General features: G+C 40.1%; 1 protein-coding gene across 5 annotated transcripts in view; it reads left to right on the top strand.

Annotated features, from left to right (window-relative positions):
- Positions 1-18,995, top strand: part of kctd15b (potassium channel tetramerization domain containing 15b) — a 33,622-nt gene that overhangs the window by 3,508 nt on the left and 11,119 nt on the right. For 2 of the 5 annotated variants that reach the window (XM_083552494.1, XM_083552495.1), the window contains exons 2-4: positions 1,413-1,584; positions 9,073-9,217; positions 17,485-17,790. In XM_083552494.1, coding sequence (XP_083408620.1) covers positions 1,421-1,584; positions 9,073-9,217; positions 17,485-17,790 — 615 coding nt within the window. In that variant the 5' untranslated portion in view covers positions 1,413-1,420. Of the gene's footprint in view, positions 1,585-9,072; positions 9,218-17,484; positions 17,791-18,995 lie in introns of all 5 variants that reach the window. The other 3 variants (XM_083552493.1, XM_083552492.1, XM_083552491.1) reach the window with 2 other exon arrangements.

Genomic DNA, 18,995 nt, shown 5'->3' with positions numbered 1-18,995 from the left:
ACTTCATGTCAAATGCTTGACTTTGTATAAAGTTTAGTATGCAGGTTAAACGTATCAAGTCTATAGATTTAATTATAGACATTTTACAAATGCAGTATTGACCACATGTAATTATTTTCCTATTATTGCCTAGTATTTGTTTTGGCTATAAAGTGTTGTTAAAAAGGAAATACGGTGAATATGTCAAATATTGTACGTTTTATTGTAAATAGGTGTGAGAAAAGTGTTCCAGCGTATATCAAAAGACAAAACTTTTAAGGTTTCCATTTCCCCACACCCTCGTACATCAATTCAGCCCATCGCCCCACACTCCAAACTGCCGTGCTCTGACCGTACAGGCCCACAGCAAAGCTTCTCTGGATTAAAATGACCTCCATCTCGAAGTTTCCCCCGAGGCTGTGCGCAGCATTGTATGGGACAACCGAACACAACCCACAACCGCAGTGCTGCATTACAGTTTAGCGATATGACAACAGACACTTCCCACGTCTTCGCCCCGGGGGGGTCGAACGATACACAAATCTCACGATGTCCGCTTCGTATCCCAGATTCACAATCGTGGTTTTTCTGGTTCAGCCGCTGTCCTTATTAAACTGATGCGAAATGGCACGAAATGATACAAAAGCAAACCCCAGACAATGAACACAAATTGAAAAGCCACATTCTAAGAGATTAATTGTGGTATCTGAATCTAAAGAAGCACATCTGTAAGGAATTAAATGGTGCACACTGTTTAGGAAGAACCTGTCTGCCCCTTTTACTTGACTCCCCCATGCCAGGCTTAGTGTTGAGTCTGAAATCAAGCAAATATCATTTTACTTGTGATATATTAGCCTTCAAATGTGTTTTTAGCCATTTAGAAACCCAAGTTGATTGAACTTGGACCAAGAAGCGTTATTTCAGCTCGACTTAATTCCACCTACTGAAAATATGTATATCAGTATATCAGAAGCTGGTTGCGAGTGAACACGGGTTGGTATGCATGTGCACCGCTGCTCCCCACCCCCCACCTTCCCCAAAATTCTCAGATTGGTTGCACAGAGCGTTGGAGCCTATCACGTCTAACACCTAGCATGCGACCTTTAATTAGGAACTCGTACGCTTTTCTCTGTGCCTCTCTGTCTCTTTTCCCCCCCAGAGGCAAACACCTTAGCGTCCGTGCCTCCGCATCGCTAATAAACATGTTTCCATTGTGTCCTCGGGCTGCGCCGGCGAAAAGACGACACAAACACACTTAATTAGAGCCTTGGCAATAATTTGTAAGCTAAATACGCGGCGGGGCAGATGAGGAAGCGAGCTGATAAAGGGCGAGGAAGACGCAAAAAAAGCTGCGAGACCCTGACGTGCCGGCGCGGAGACTCTGAGAACGCGCTCTCTCTCCATGGCTTTCCCGTTTGTCTGTTTCCAGGAAGGACGGAGCATGTCTCGCTTGTCTCTGACCCGCTCGCCGGTCTCTCCCCTGGCAGCGCAGGGCATCCCGCTGCCCGCCCAGCTCACCAAAGCCAACGCTCCCGTGCACATCGACGTGGGGGGGCACATGTACACGAGCAGCTTGGCCACGCTCACCAAGTACCCCGACTCCAGGTAGGACGTTTTTGCATTATCTGTCGTATTATCACATCCTTCAGATCATCCTGCTTCTTCTGTGTAGATGTGCTGTATATTTACTCACACTCTCCTCTATTGTCTAGACAGATAAATTATTGAGGTACTATCGCAATGTTAAGTACATCAATATGATTCGGTGTGTCAGTTTGCTTTAAATAACCATTTATTATTTATCATGCTGCATTTTTATTTTGTATTTTTTGCACACTTACACAGAGCCTTCTCTCTTTCTCTCGTAAATCCTCGAGGCACAGTATTTTATCCCACTGTATATGCATGGGACGACAAAAAATTGATTCGACTTGATCCTCTTCTTCCATCGTTCTTATTACGCATGCCAAGTGGTGTACGGTAATTACTGCCAACAAACACTCGCACTGGAGCCACAGCGCTCTCCTGTGTGCCTCATTATGCGTGGCGCAAGGCCATGCCAATTACAATCGTATATTTACAAAGATACAATAGATACGCCAAAGTCTTCTAAACAGAAACGATGGATTTAAATGAGGGATTTCTGCTGGGTTTTTTTTTTTCAGTATTCAGGAAAAACGGTTCAGACACATTACTGAGATTTAGGTCTCGAAACTTTATTTTCTTCTTCTTCGTTTTTTTTACAATATGTTATTGCCAATCCATATATGATCAATTATATTGTCCAACTTATTTAGTCTTAGACAGATTCTGGCCGAAATGAGACATCCAGCTGAATAAAATGTCCAAAATATCCATCCTTAATAGTATGCAGGTTTATTATTTCATCGTTTCTGAATTCATTGTGTCATTTCATATAAATGTATTTATTTGTCCTGCTTGTATTTCGACACATTATTGTATTATGTGGAAAACCTTGTGGAAAAAAACAAATCTTTGGGTTTTTTTATGAGTTTTAACTGTGGAATTTCGATGTCAAATGCCATTAAAAAGTCGACGTATCAGCAAATAGGGGATGAAAGTACAAGTCAAAGTACATCAATCCTGATAGTAACAATTCGTTACCAAATGCAGCATAACTATGACAATAGGATGAACCGAAGTTAGAGTAAAAGCTCTTCGTGGCTCCCCACATCTGTAAGCAAGCAGATCGATTCCAGCTGCTGGAATTTCGAAGTGTGAAATAGCAAGGAAACTTGTGAGTCCTGATAGAAAGTCGATGAGACAGGATTCAACGTCGAACCACTGTTTCGTTTTTTGCTACTGCCAAGCTGTTTTAGTAAATCAAACGATGCTTCATTTATACTCCTGAGGAATAACGCTGAAGGCTTGTTTTATCTAGGCACTTTCATATTTATTTATTACCTCTCCCTTGCCGGAATTCTTGCGTTCATGTTCCCAGTCCTTGACTAAATCGCCTAGCTTTTATTAAGAATAAAAAAAAAATTGCGGGCATTAAATCTGGCTCTGGTTATTAATTGTGACATGTTGTTGCAACTAACAAGATGTGTCACTTTGTATTAATATATAATGTACTAGGTAAGAACGTTTACTGCTTTACTGCTCAGCGTATAGATATATCAACTAAAATGTGATCAGAATGAAATTTCCAATCATTAGCATTAGTAGAAATATTTCCGTTGCGATTTTGAATAACGAGGAAGCCTCCATGGTGAATTTTTTTGTTTGTTTGGTTTTTTTTGGCAAATTTGGCACATCTGCCTTATTTCACTTTTACACAATCGCGCTCCTGCATCCCGACTCCGGCACACAGGCGGTTAAGGAAAGCGCCGAGGGGGCGGGCGACAGCTAAGAACAAGGTTAAAGGACTTTTAAGCTGATGATGTCTTTTAATAGATTGATCTGTTAATAATGCAGTGAGGGAAGAGAAAGTTAGTGCAGTAAGTAATGGCGCGGCATCCGTCTTGCTCTCTCGCGGCCGCGCGAAGAGACAGGGGCCATGAAACATTGATGGAGAGCGCCGGAAGGGTCGGGCCTCGCGCTTCTGACACGCATCAGTTACACACAACAGACAGGAGCTTAAAGAGAATCAGAGCTAATGAACATGAGGCGCCGCTCGGCTCGGCTCGGCTCGGCTCGGCGTATGGGTATTTACACAATCAGTCTCTCCGGAGAGAGAAAAGTTTGATCTCAGATCTGAGGTTTAATAGTGAAGTCTTATCGTTGAAAATGTTTGGAAGGTGAAACCAATGTATAAAAGTAGGAAGGCGGATTGTGCGCTAATTATCAACCATATTACGCACCATCAGTACTGTAACTATTGCGTGGAGCCCATGCTGGACATCCAAAACAAGAGTCTTGGATTAGTTCTGGACAAGTTTGAAGGAGCATCGCATGTGTCATATTAGATTCAGTTCAACTTTATTGTCATTGTGCAGAGCCAATGAAATGCAGTTAGCATCTAAGTGCATAAGTGGCCTGTTTACAATTTTTCGGTACAGGGCTTTGGGTCCGTTACACATGTAGCGAATGCAATCCTTTTTACTTGCGGAACATAGTTAAAAATCTGAGTTCCCTCAGGAACCTTTTAAATGGCGGACCACAAGTTTGTTTCGTTTCCGTATCGCACTTTGAGTGTTTTATTATTATTATTATTATTATTATTATTATTATTATTATTATTATTATTGAACTTGAAAACATGCACAACAATGGTAGCAGTATAAAAAAAGAAACCAGAGTTAGTGCAGTGTCACTGTGTCTACTCACTCATGTATTTAAAATACGATTAGTAGTGCGCTGTAGTGCGCATGCGTGAAATCACCGCGACGTCCCTTTTTACGACAGTTTCGCGATTATGGATTCTTTTTTTACATTTTATGTCCAGCTTCAAGAGTTTATTTTAAAAGGGGAAATCCCTCATATCGGGAGATTGAATGAATAAAGGATGGAAGGAATGAAGACAATTGTTAAAGTACGGTGAAAAAAGTAGAACAGTTAAGTAGATCATATCTTTTCATTTATACATTATGTAAATCCATTTTTATTTAAAATTGCATTAGAAATGTAAACCGTTGATGTTCTCAAAAATAATAATAAACTATTGATAATAAACCACAAGCAATTTTATGGTTTACATTTTTCCCCTCTAAATGTACCGAAATTAAACCGAACCGTGACTTAAAAATCGAAAGTACGATTTCTATTCGGTTTCTTTTAGAAATTAAGGGAACTTTTTTTTGCACATTTAGTAATCATTTGTATTAATTTTTTTATATTTAAATTATACACAAATATTTATTTATTATCGATTCTACATAATATTACTTTTAGTTTTTGTTAGAAAGTTAAAAAATTAAAAAAGAAATAAAAAGGTTTATGCCTGATTCGGAGAAAGCTTTCTATTCAAAAATACCCAAAAAAACCCACTTCGGATTAGAAAGTAATTTTTACAATGATAAAGTGTGTTGCTTATTGTGTGTTGAGCGTGTGCACATGTGTGAGCGCCCCAGCTTTCCCAAACTACACCTCAGAGTCAATCACGGACCCTCACACACACATTAATAGGGACCAACTGTATGTTCACTCAATTCTCTTCACCTCTCACACCAGGTCACTATATTTATAGAGTGATGCATCTTTCTTTCCCACTCTTCTCTCTCTCTCTCTCTCTCTCTCTCTCTCTCTCTCTCTCTCTCTCTCTCTCTCGCTCTCTCTCGGTCTATCACTAACAACAGGGGAAAAAAAGCCTAAAGAGAATTTGATCCTCTCAGATACTCAAGGCAGAAGGTGCTGATTTAGTAAAAAGGAAGTGTAGAAAACAGCGACACAGAATGTAAGATACATATACATGTACACAGACAGACAGCAAGCAAGAAAAAAGAGAGAGAAAGGGCAAAACGTGGAGACAGAGAGAGGTCGGGAAGGGAAAGGAAAGAAAAACAGGCAGCATTTTAATTGCTTTTTAAAAAAAAAAAAAATAAAAAAAAAAAAATACAAGTGGAGATGAAAAACAGAGTTGGCCCGGAGGCGCATGGTGAAATTCTAGCTGGAAGAATTGCAAGAGCATATGAGAAAGGAAGACCCGAGGCACAACAGGGAGATGAGTATTGGTTTTTTATAAAGCATTTTGCATCGATTTCCAGAGGAGGGCAAAAAAAAAAAAAAGAAGGGGACAGAAAGAGAGAGAAAGCGAGAGAGAGAGAGAGAGAGAGAGAGAGAGAGAGAGAGAGAGAGAGAGAGAGAGAGAGAGAGAGAGACACAGCAGCAAATGAAGGAAGGAAAGAGGGAGAGGGTGAGGTGTAGACATACGGAGAATCAGAAGGGACAAGCAAAGGCCGGCTCCTGCTGAGAGCTTAAGTCAGACGCAGAGATAAAGAGGAAACACGTACAAGCTTACAGCATTAATGTGTGTGTGTGTGTGTGTGTGTGTGTGTGTGTGTGTGTGTGTGTGTGTGTGTGTGTGTGTGTGTGTGTGCTGATATTTACATTTAAATCTATAGCGTCATATTTCTATGATATTTGGAATTATGCTTTATACATTCATTCATTTCGATATCCCAGTCACAGTAAATAAATCGCAGTGAATAAATGTAACACGCCCCCTAGACGGATGCCAGGTTATGGCTGTGCAACTATTGTACCCCGGGGCACATCAAGTCCAGCCACATGACATGTTTTTGGGGCGAAAGAGGAAACCAGAGAACACAGAGGAAATTACGAGGAGCGACCGAGTCACAGAAACCCGAGCTCAGGATTAAACCAGCAGGTTTAGAAGGATGTGCATTTTAAACGAGCATGTATAAAAACGAGCTATTCACAAACAAGGAGGTAATAATGTAACGTCCTGTGCAATGAATAATGAGTAAGAGTTCGTATGTTCTGTTTAAAAAAAAGGCTACACGGGTATTCTCTGAAAGCAGCTTTACAGAATTATACAACCAAATTCACTTATATTTAAATGTATGTGTATTTATCCCCAATGAGCAAATATCATGAGTGGGTGTTTTTTAAGGGTTGGAAAAGTCCAGGAATTTTCAAGACTGAAAACTTTCCATGGGAATTAATGAGAATTAACTGGGAATTGACAAAATTGCAGGTAGTTGGAGAAAAAAAAGTGTACCTACAATTCATCAATCACGTCCATACAGCACACTTACTGCAGGACCACTGAGGCCACGCCCCCTACATGCACTATACATTCCTCTATCACATAACACAAACACAATTTCTAAAATCTTGCACGCAGAATAATGGCAAAAAATTTCCGTCTTGCTGAGTATTCCTGTTAATTAAGTAAATATTACATACACGTATGTTTAAACCTCGGTTGTGCCTTGTGTAAGCTACTGTGCGACAACATTTTACAAATCAAAATCAAATATGTGTTTTTTTTTATTATCTGTATTAGTTTGCATTATTCAGCCCGTGACCAAACAGGATGTATATATTTATATTTGTATGTTATAGAGTCTATTTACATTTCAACAAATTTCTAATGAATTCCCATAAATTCCAGAAAAAATCCCCAGATGAAGTTTCCCTGGAAAGTTGTTGAAAATTTACCCAAAATCTTCCACTCCTTTGCAACCCTAATGATTACGAGTCTTGTCTTTTCTACAGTTTTCTACAGTCAGCTAGAGTTGTGGAATCAGGTGCTCCTGAGGGCAACATCTGAGATCATTATTGGATTCAACACCATCTCCTCTATGCCAAAAATCATTAATTGTCCAATGATGGAGAAACAGCATATGTAGAATGTTATTTTGAGTGATTTTACTTTTGCTGATTAAGCGAATTTCTGAAATCTTCATTAAGCGGGATTCAACTGAAGCTTTAGATGCCTCAGGAGATCGGCATCTTCTTTTTGATCGGCATCAAGGCTGTATCTAAATATGTACATGCAGTAATGCACACTCCGAGCTCCCTAGCCTTTATGTATTTACACTGTACATAATAAAAAAAACAGCCTGAGTGAGGTTCTCTGTTTTTTTTTTCTTCCTTTCTTCCTCTTTCTATGTGTGTGTGTGTGTGTGTGTGTGTGTGTGTGTGTGTGTGTGTGTGTGTGTGTGTGTGTGTGTGTGTGTGTGTGTGTGATCTGCACAATAAGCTTGCCGTATCTCTTACCGGCTACAAAATCTTGCCTTGTCAGCTGTAGTGAAAGAGAAGGAGGGGTACCTTTAAAACAAGGTCACTACCCATCTCATGTTGTTAAAGCTGCTGAATTGGACAGATACTCCTTGTAGTGCAATTCCTCCCACACCCGCTGAGCATTAAAGCGAGAGACAGACTGTAATAGAAATTGAATTCCATTCATCTCTGAGCTTTAGGCTTCAGCGCAAACACACCTGTGTGCATTGACTCTCCCGTTGATGTCTTTGTTCTCTCTCTCTCTCTCTCTCTCTCTCTCTCTCTCTCTCTCTCTCTCTCTCGCTTTCTGTTTAGCTTCATAACCAGCCGAGACAAGCACTCACGCGGGAAGAGCTCAAACTCTCGTGCAATTCCTTTTGAAATCAGCTGACCAGGCTGAGATTACATCAGTGCTGCGATAACACAAGCTCCACAGACCGGAGGTTTCAGACAGGAACTCAGTCAGGAAGCGACGTTCAGCTCAAATTTAGTTATCAGCATTGAGAGTCCATTAAAGGGCTGTAATGAAACGAGTTCAAATGTCTGGAATGATTAAATATTCCCCCCAAAGTTCACAGTGAGGAGGATAAGGACATGGCAAAGAAAATAGTCACAGATTTGTTACTGTTGATAAGTCTTGAGGTTTGACCGAAAGCTGAATGAACAAAATCCCTTTCTGAAAGAAACCAACAAAATGGAAGCCCTGATTTACAACGGAAAATGTTCGTTACGGTTAGGTTAAACCATCATCAGACTCATTTGGCTACAAAGCGAATGAATCTGCACGAATAGGGCGACAGATCGTCAATGCTTTGGCGCTGTTTTCAGGCCCGAAATCTTTTAAGCACGAAATCCAGAATTCGGATGCCAAAAAAGTGAATTGTGGGGTGCCAATACTTATATAACGGTATCAGTGATAATTGCTCTATTTCATTTTATTTGCCTTTTTTTTTTCTTTAATTTACAGTTTGTTTAAAGTCACGCATGCAGGTGTCCCAATGTCCGTATAGCATAATGCAGTGATCATAAAGTAACATCTTTATAATCACTGTATTTAAAGTGCCACATATTTTTGCATGACTCATTTTATTGGCATCCAAGTAGTGAAACAGTAAACCTGCCCTCCTCTCAGACCCTCTTTTTTATCCTCTGCCAGAGAATGCAGCATTGTCTTATTCTGTCAACAACAACAAAAAAAATGGAGAAATACGAGAAATACTTCAAACCAGTCTCTCAGCTCCAGAATTGTGCCTTGAGCCACTCCTTTCAACCCGTAGTGCTAATACGCTTCTGGCTCGCTTCTAATAAAATGGAAAAATAAATGGTAATTGTTTCATGCATTTGAAGGAGGCCAGATTTACTCCATTAACCCTGTGTGTATGTGTGTGTGTGTGTGTGTGTGTGTGTGTATGTGTGTGTGTGTGTGCACGGTTTAATTTTCAGGATCAGTCGTCTCTTTAACGGCACAGAGCCCATCGTACTGGACAGTCTGAAGCAGCACTATTTCATCGACAGGGACGGAGAGATTTTCCGCTACATCCTAAGCTTCCTCAGGACCTGCAAGCTGCTGTTGCCTGAAGACTTTACGGTAAAAACTCCACAGATAAAAGGAACAGTGTGGAGCAGTGTAGAAGTCAAAAACCTGAAAAATGTTGTATACAATTTTATGAAATTTCCCGTATAATATAAAATGTAATTTTTTTAACGCTTTTTATTTTGATGATCATTTAAATTATTTGTCATTTTAGATCTGATAGTTTGTTATGGGACTGTAAAACATATTTTTTTTGGACTGTCAAAATAGTAGGCGTTTTTTTATTGGTCTGTACCTCCTACTGACCTTTTTTCCAGAACGATCTTATGTATTAGGTGTCAATATGCAAAAGTTCAGTTTTTAAGTTTTATTTGTCATATGTTCAGTGACAATGAAATTTTTAAGTGAGGCTTCAGGCAAACTAAAGCATATAATAAATATCTAACATTAAACAATTAAAAAAAGGAGAGAAAAAGTAATAATGAGGCATAAGTTCTAATTATAATTATACAATTATCATTTAAATATAAAATGAATTATATAAATATTTACATATTTGACATATTAATGTGGTATTTTTAAAATGACAACCCATAATTTTTCTCTCATTCCAATCTCGTTATCACGCCTCATGTATTCGTTTCATACTTTCTGTCGGCTTTTGTCATCAAAAAACGGCCAGAGATCCACGACAGGAACAAAAACATGTACCAATGATGTGTTATGAATAATGTAGACCGTGGACTCTCTTGTCCCCCCCCCCCCCCCCACACACACACACACACATGCATAAACACACAGCCATGTTATCTCGAATTACCTCAGGAAGGCTGCACACACCTGGCTCCTATATTGCTCTATGCATGAGGAAACTGCTCCACATGGCCAGGCTTTACACACAGCTGCCTGCACACTACACAAGAACCAGTGTATGAAGCGTCCACAACAAGTACGCTGACAAAATAGAGGCTTCATGTGGATTTAAGTGGAGAAAGCTCTCGGGAGAGAAAATAGAATCTTCAGGCTTCAAATAAAGATGTTATGAACCGGATGTCAAAGCCGAGCTTTCTGCCGATGCATCACAAGAAAAGCGGCCCAGTGTAGATTAACCGTACCTCTGTTTTTCTGTGTTCACGTTACTAAATGATGTCTGTGTAGTAGGACTGGGCCGAGACCTGCATAGCTGAGTAGGAGTAATAATCATCAGAGGTTTAAAGGTGGTTTTTTTCTTGTTAAATGTTCTTTCCAGCTCAGTGAAATTTTTTCTTGATACACCACCCCTAGAGCACAAAGTGTTAACGGCCTCGCTCAAGGGCACCAGCAATACTGACGGTTGAACCCCCGACCTTCTGATCAGTAACTCAGAGGCTTTACCACTGAGGTACCAATTCCCCGAAGCATTAAGAAAAAAACAAGACTGAAATAAAGACTGAAGTTTTAGCACAAAAACATTAGTTGGTGGCTATTTTTGTGCCAAGGAATAGTAAGAAATCAATAAGCAGCTCTTCCAGTTTTTCATTTTAACCAACCATAATGTGCTGCTTGAAAACATCCGTAAACATCAGTAAAATAAGATACATGATTTCAGCTTCTTTGCAGTACTGTGTGTGCAGCAGTGAAGAACACACTGCTGTTTAATCCGAGTTAGAATCTTCATAACTTCAGTATAAGATGTTGTCATTCTTTGTAAAACAACTTAAGTACAGACAGAACTGTGATCAGTCTTCCTTCAGTTGTCAAATGTTTCACTGAGAGAGACGGAGATAAAAATCACTGGCTGATACCAATGGCTGAAGGTACTGTGAGACTTGATTTAAAAAACAAAACAAAAAGAATGCCATTCTCAGAATAAAAAACAAAAGAAAATAACATCTTTCTTGCTATAAAGGTCCATTTTGAATGAATGAATGGACAATAAAATAATTGAGATTCAGATTCAGAGTGAGAAAGTAGAAAGTTTTTGTCCATCTTTGTCACAGGTATGTAATGCCATCAGTACACTTAAAGTTTAGGTCCGGCATCTAATTTCAAGGCATTAGAGATGTGCATCTCCATCACTAAGGTTGATGTGATTCATGAAAGATACATTAAAGACACAAATGAAGCGACCGATGTGATTCGACACGATACGACGCAATAAAAATTAAATATGTTGCTCTGCAATTCAATATGGTAAAGATAGTTCGCTTTTATTTCTTTGGTTCAGACAGACAGAAAATCATCAATTTACTCAAGTGCCTTCTGACTTCTAATGCATGGTCCTTTCACACAAGTAGGCCTTTGTAGTGCAAAAAAAAGAAAAGAAGATTAAATAAAACCAGACGTCTTTTTCCTGTTTTGTCTCCAGCAGTGGTGGACAGTAACAAAGTAAATGTAGTTTATTACTGTACTTTAGTAGCTTTTTCACGTGTCTGTATGTCAATGAAGTATTTATTTGATGTTTTTAGTCTTTTGATTAATTAACATTTTGAGAGGAATAAAGGATGGAAGGAACTCCTGACTCCTACTTGCCACAACACCCATGTCCTTAATTGCTTGATTATTATTTTTTTTTATAGTTAAAAAGGTATCAATCAGTGTTTGACTCGTTCACATCATTCTATAAATAGATTGTTGTGCTAAGAGTAACAGTAGAGTCTGAAACTGAGTTGATTAAGCAAAGTGACAAAAATGATAATAGGAACATTAAAGAAATAATAAATCATAGGACTTTGGATACTTAAGTACATTTGATGGCAAATACTTTTGTTCTTTTACTCAAGTTAAGGTTTAAAGGGACACGTTGCAGCTCTACCTCTGCCATGTTAATCTATATTCTGTGTGACTCTGATTACATGTCTCAGCCTCCGTAGTGTTGGGATGCGTCATATTCACTGAGCAGCAGTGGTGCTGAGAGAATTGGTCACTTTCTAAATAATTAAAGTATAGTGTACATACTTTCTTTCGGCTTCTCCCTTCAGGGGTCGCCACAGTGGATCATCCGCATGTTTGATTTGGCACATGTTTTTACACTGGATGCCCATCCTAATGTAACCATCCCCATTTATCTGGGCTTTGGATCAGCACTGAGAGTAGCCAGTTGTTGGTTCCCTGACCAGGGATCGAACCCGGGCCACAGCAGTGAAAGCGCCACATCCTAACCACTAGACCACCAGGGACCCTAATAATTATATATAAATAAATGATCTTATACCAATGCAAAAATTTTAAAAGCGATTTTAAATTGATGCATCACATCGTTATCTTTTATGCCGATGTACCAATGTTCAATGTTGGAAATCAGGCGATGTTCCACTGATTCTAGAACAGTATATAGTCCACCATGCTAATCTTTCTCATTTGATTGGAAAGTATGATTATATTCTAAGTGCTCTGTAATGAACTGTAATCTGCAGCAATCACTCGCATTTACTCCATTTGAGCATGTTGAAGGTGGTGTTCTATTTCCTCGTAATGTGGAATTTAACTACAACGTTAGCTAAAGAACAGTCATTTGAGTTAAAGCATAAATATATACTTACTGTTGGTTTGTAAAACCCGTTAAATAGCTGTGGCGCAGGCTAAATAACGCACCAGAATGTGATCTTATATCACGCCAATCCATCTCCAATCTCCACTGCCCTCACCATCAGTCTGACTTTCTTACTAAGAAGATTTTAAATCTGATTTTGAGTATTATTTGGAGAGATCAGAGATTTCTGAGATTTATTTGGCAGGGTAGGAAGTTCCGAATGACACCTGTTCATCACACACACATGTTGAAAATCCTATTCCAGATTCCTTCACTTTAACCTTCACTTTTGAGAAGGCTTTCTGCTAGGTTCTGGAGCATGCCTGTGGAGATACTTTTATTCATATAGCAGCAAAACTAGATCAGGTAATGATGGTGGATGAATTGGTTTGGAGAGCAAGTGGTGTTCCAGTTCAGTCCAGGTGTTCAGTGGGGGTTGAGGAGGTCAAAGGTCTATATGGGATTTTCAAGTTCATATCTTCTTGCAGTTTGCTTTGTTCCATCATTCCAGTTTGGAGAGGAACCACATATGGTGTGAAGGTCATGTGTCCACATACTGTCAGTTATATAGAAGGGGTTCAAAGTCAAACAAGGACTTTTACACCGTTACACCACCGTTTGCATTATTCAAATGTTTCGAGATGGCTGAGAGTCTCGTCACTGTGTTTGAAGTCTTCTGTAGAGAGGAGCGCTCATTCACAAGAAACTTCCTCACCACATACTGTTTCATGCTCTAACACTGTTGTCTGCCATCTTGATTAACTGGTCGCTGAACTGGCCCGTGACATGTGCCTATGACTTGTGCCCTGCCTATCAGTAATAGCACACACTTGCGACTACGTGTGGCTAGCATCCATTTTTATACCTGTAAAATTAAAAGCCCCTCGTAGCACATTTACGCCTCCATTTGTAATCATTTCTTGAAGCTATTTTGCTTTCAGGTTTGTGTTTTGTGGTGGTATTGAATTTTTGGTTGAGTACCATTTGGCAGGAGCATGTAAGGAACTCATCATCTTCTTTCATGCCCTGATCTGTTTGTTATTAGCAGCAGGTTCTACACAAGACTGTTTAGTAGAACACGTCTTGTGAGTAACACTTGACGTGTTGTTTTTGTGCACACTGCAGTAGACGGATTTCTATGCGTATGAGAAGATTTTTGTATCGTTTGTGTCCATCATGTCATACGTTCGGCCGTAGGAGAACTTCTTACTGCGCTTTTAAGTTCTGTCTGTCTTCTCTTCGTATGCTCTTTCATGTTCCTCGCCTTTCTTCATTTTCTTCAATCTCACTTTCTCATTCTCTCACACACATTCTGGATGTTTTTTCTCTCTCTTCTTTTCTATTTACTTCACCTCTTTCATTTTTACATCGATCAGGCATAACATTATGACCAGTGCAGCGAACAACACTGATTATCTCTTCATCATGCTTCATCTTCATATCTCTTCTGATAGTGGGTGAGATATATTAGCCAGCAAGTAAACATTTTGTGCTTAAAGTTGGTGTGTCAGAAGCAGGAAAAATGGGCAAGCGTAAGGATGTGAGCGAGTTTGACGAGGGCCAATTTGTGATGTCTAGACGTCTGGGTCAGAGCATCTCCAAACTGCAGCTCTTGTGGGCTGTTCCCAGTCTGCAGTGGTCAGTATCTATCAAAAGTGGTCCAAGGAAGGACCAGTGGTGAACGGATGACAGAGTCATGGGCGGCCAAGGTTAATTTATGTACATGGTGGTCTGATCCAACAGACGAGCTCCTGTAGCTCAAATTGCTGAAGAAGTTCATGCTGTTCATGGTCGAAGGGTCACGACTGTTTTGACAGCAAAAAGTGAGCCAACACAATATAAGGCAGGTGGTCATAATGTTATGCCTGATCTGTGTATATCTATAAATTAGCTGTTCAGCTAAAAAATAACTGAGATGGTGTCTCAGGTTTTAGCACTGGTTTATGCAGCTGAATCTCAATCTTGATTTTTTTTTTTAAACCAGTGAAATATGTTCTTGGATTGACACCTCAGCAGAACACGAAGCTTAGGGTATTCCTTCCCATTGGTCTAAAGTAAGACTGACTGGATTGAGTGATGCTCAGAATGTCAGAGTGGTTAAAGGGTGGCTTCAGCTTTGTTATTAAAATGGCAACAGTATGAGGCAGAGGCTGAAGTATAACTCATGGGCATGAACAGTGCAAACGTTCTGATCTGTTTCGGAGCTCTTGCTGTGGTGTTACCTCATTTACAAAAGTAAAAGACAGATTTGCACTTGAAATCTCCCCCCAGCCAGAGGGCTTTACTGCAGTGTCGTCATGCTGCCAGAAGATCTCTTGGAAAATAACACTTTGGCTCTCAGTCTCCCTTTGGTGTACTCCTGTATTCTTCTGCTGCTTTCTCTGCCTCACTCTTTCTCTTTTACTCTCAATCTCTGGCTGCCTCATTATTATGGAGCGCAAATACTCTGCCTGAATGGAATCTTTGAATGAAAGTTTGTGAGTCATTCTCTGGTCTGTGTTATGAGGTTCGTGTTGGAAGGAGGTGATTTACTTGGGCCCTAAATCAGATTTTATGTAGAATAGTGAGGCTGTAGATTAAGGCAAAACCTAAAAAAGAAGAGAGGGTACGGGAAAAAACATAGACCCCGGCACTTTGATGCTGTCGTTCAAGTGAAACGTACAAAAAGACACTTTCTAAAATCTACAGTATCACTGCCTGACTAGAAAGCAAAGTGAAACAGCATCTACAATCTCATTAGCTGCGGACTTGGGATGTGCAGCTCAAAAACTGAGACCAATGCAAATCATATCTCGATGCATAGCCAAAGATAAAATACATTAAAGATACACATGAAGTAGCTACCGATGCAATACGATTCAATAGAAAATATATGATGCTAAGCAATATGGTAAAGATATTTCACACTTTTATTTCTTTGGTTCAGACAGACAGCAAATCATGAATTTACTTAAGAGCCTTCTGACTTCTAACGCATGGTCTGTTGCAGGCCTCAATAGTGTGGATACGTCATATTCACATTGAAGAAGTTGTGCTGAGAAAACGCGCTCGAGAAGCAGTTTATCGAGGAGAAATCAATCTACATAAAAAATATTGGTCACAAATGATTGGTCAGTTTTTATACAATAACAAGTATAGCGCATCTACTAATAATTATATTTATTCTTTATAAAGTATGGTACAATCGTGGGTTGTTGTCTTTGTTCTGCCGATCGGTTTTTGCATTTAGGACACTGACAAGGAGATCAGGAGGTCACAACACTGGGTTTATTGAACAGTGTACATTAGCCTCAGCAGATTAAACAGTGCATCTTCTCTCTATGTGCATCTTCTCTCTAAAGTGTGCATCTATCCGATGCACACTTTTTAAATCGATGCATCACATCATAAAATTTTAGGCCGATGCACAGATGTGAATCTTGCGATCCGTACTGTGGAGTAGTTAGAAATCTTTTGACACTAAACTATTTGGATCAGTAGATAATGGACTTTTGATTGGAAGGTTCAAATCCTACTGGGTCTTTAAACAAGACCCTTAAACCTCAACTGCTCAGTTGTTTAAGTTAGGGCATTATACGTATTTCTGGATTAGGATGTAATTTAATTTAGATGTAACCTCTTATAGAGTCTGGATCAGCAAAATGCCATTAAATGAGACAATAACAATAAATTAATTTATTTACATTTTAATTCAGAGAAATGCAACTACTAAAATGTCTATAAGTTCGTGGACACCTTTTAGACCATAAGATTAGTGTTTGCGTTTCGAAAATCCCATTCCACATTTAGTCTCCATTTGCTGTTATAATAACCTCCACTCTTCTGGGAAGATGTTTCACTAGATATGAAGAGATTAGTGCTCATTCGGCCACAAGGGTGTTAGTAAAGTCAGGTACTGATGAAGATAAGGTGAGGAGGCAGTCAGCGTTCGCATTCATGCCAGATGTGTTCAATGGGGTTTAGAGCTCGATAGCAGGCCACTCAAGATCTTCCAATCCAACCCATATATTCATTGATGCTGGAACAGTGAAGGAAAAATGTAATGCTACCACATCCAAAGTTACCTCCAACTTGAACAATTTGTGGAGGAACCACATACGGCTGGTGTCCCAATACTTTTGTACATATAGTGTGTTTTTAACACTAGCGTTAGGGCCCTTTTTTTTGGACAAAATAAATTTTTACCCATTGCATATGTCCAAACAATAAGTCCTATAAAAAAAATTCCATAATTCTCTCCAGGAAGCTTTATGATGATCCCTAAAGCCTTTATGATAGGATTTATGAGATTTTCCCTTCACTTGAACCACGCGATTCGAACTCAATTATTTGTGCAATATTAATAAATTAATAGAGAAACGCAACATATCACATATAACAAAAAAGAAAAAGGAATAAATGAAATGGAAGTTTTAAACCCTTTTTTTCAATATGCCACTCTAAATCTTTCTTTATTTGCCTTCTATTTCCTCGCTGGATCGTTTGTTTGTGTCAGACCTAAGCATTGCTCATAGACAATGCATGGGAATGCTGCTATCTGGACTCATGGGAAATTAAAGACAGGAGCAGGAGGGGCAAATCACTCCTGGCTAAATGCCCTGAGGATAGACAGGGGGATGTGGGAGGGGGCCACATGTCTGGGATTCAGGAATGCAGAGCGCAGCATTAGACCAGATTCACATAGGCATGTTGGCATCCATCAAAAAAGCAAGCAAAGATGTTTTGGATTAAAATCAGTTTTGGATAAAAATCAGTGCTCCTTTTTTGTTATATCTGTTCCTCTTGTTCCCCTCTCTCTCTGTCTTTGCAGGACTTTAACCTGCTGTATGAGGAGGCACGGTATTACCAGCTTACCCCCATGCTGAAGGAGCTGGAGCGCTGGAAGCAGGAGCGCGATCAGCGGCGCTCAGCTCAGCCATGCGAGTGTCTGGTTGTGCGCGTGACGCCTGACCTCGGCGAGAGAATCGCGCTCAGCGGGGAGAAGATCCTCATTGAGGAGATCTTTCCCGAGACAGGAGACGTCATGTGCAACTCGGTCAACGCCGGCTGGAACCAGGACCCCACCCACGTCATCCGCTTCCCTCTAAACGGCTACTGCAGGCTCAACTCTGTACAGGTATCACAGCGCCACCACCTCGTCCACGCCTAGTCTTTACACACAACCAAACACGTGCTGTACCACTGACGAGTTTCACAACACGCACCACGCGTGATGTTGCTGCCACGCATCATACGGTCCATACGGGAGGAGGCTCGAGAGGCAGGTGGCATGTCTGAGCAGCGTTTGTGCTCCTGGGATAAAGTCTGTTAGGTCTGTACAGCAGACACCTGCTTTCTCAGGTGTTTTATTATTGTTTAGGCGCATTCGTTTCGCTCGATGCGAGGAATATTAACGTTCCTACAAAAGCACAAACGTGGCTACAGCTACAATTTCAAATGTATTAAACAAAATGGGCTGTTTATTCATCATTAAACCTTGTATTTTGATGTTTTCAGACATTTCAGTGTAAATGAGCAACTTTTGAGAAACAATGAGCACCACAATGTCATTTCTGTCCTGCTCATATCTGGGTGATATCAGCATTTCTAGTTACCTGTCTTTGTTTATCAGTTGTATGTTTGTCTCGTCCATTTGTCAGGTATTTTGCATTTGTGTCTGTAAAGAATTAATTCCTGTGGAAATCTCTATCATTTATTATGTGCATTTGCGTTTGGCACCACAGCTTCAAATGCAGTAGAGTGAATTTAGATAGAATTTTAGTCCTAGTGACATTCAGACTTCAGAAATGCAATAACGTGTAGGTCTGGATCTAAAGAAACTCTGTGAGATTTAGGAAACCCTTGGTTTCTTGAAAAGCTGGAAATGTGCAGGTTAGGTGTGTGTGTGTGTGTGTGTGTGTGTGTGTGTGTGTGTGTGTGTGTGTGTGTGTGTGTGTGTGTGTGTGTGCGTGTGTGTGTGTGTGTGAGTGTGTGTGTGCGTGTGTGTGTGTGTGTGTGTGTGTGTGTGTGTGTGTGTGAGTGGTGTTGGACTGATTACAAACCGAAGACATACAGCAACATATGGTGTGTCTGCAAACTGCATTACTACAACATTCATGTACTAGAGACACCATACGCACACACACACACGCACACACACACACACACACACACACACACACACACACACACACACACACACACACACACACACACCCTTCAGCCATCCATCCTTGCCTCGATCAGCTCTTGACTGTTTTCAGTGCAAGACTGAGAGATGGACACCTCCAGGGAAAGTCGTCAGATTAGCGACAAACACACACACATCCTTCCCAACAGACA

The sequence above is a fragment of the Silurus aristotelis genome (assembly GCF_946808225.1).
Source record: "Silurus aristotelis genome assembly, chromosome: 10".
NCBI classification, from domain to species: domain Eukaryota; kingdom Metazoa; phylum Chordata; class Actinopteri; order Siluriformes; family Siluridae; genus Silurus; species Silurus aristotelis.
The sequence above is the reverse complement of the archived record's forward strand: the minus strand, read 5'-3'. Positions and strand labels throughout refer to the sequence as shown.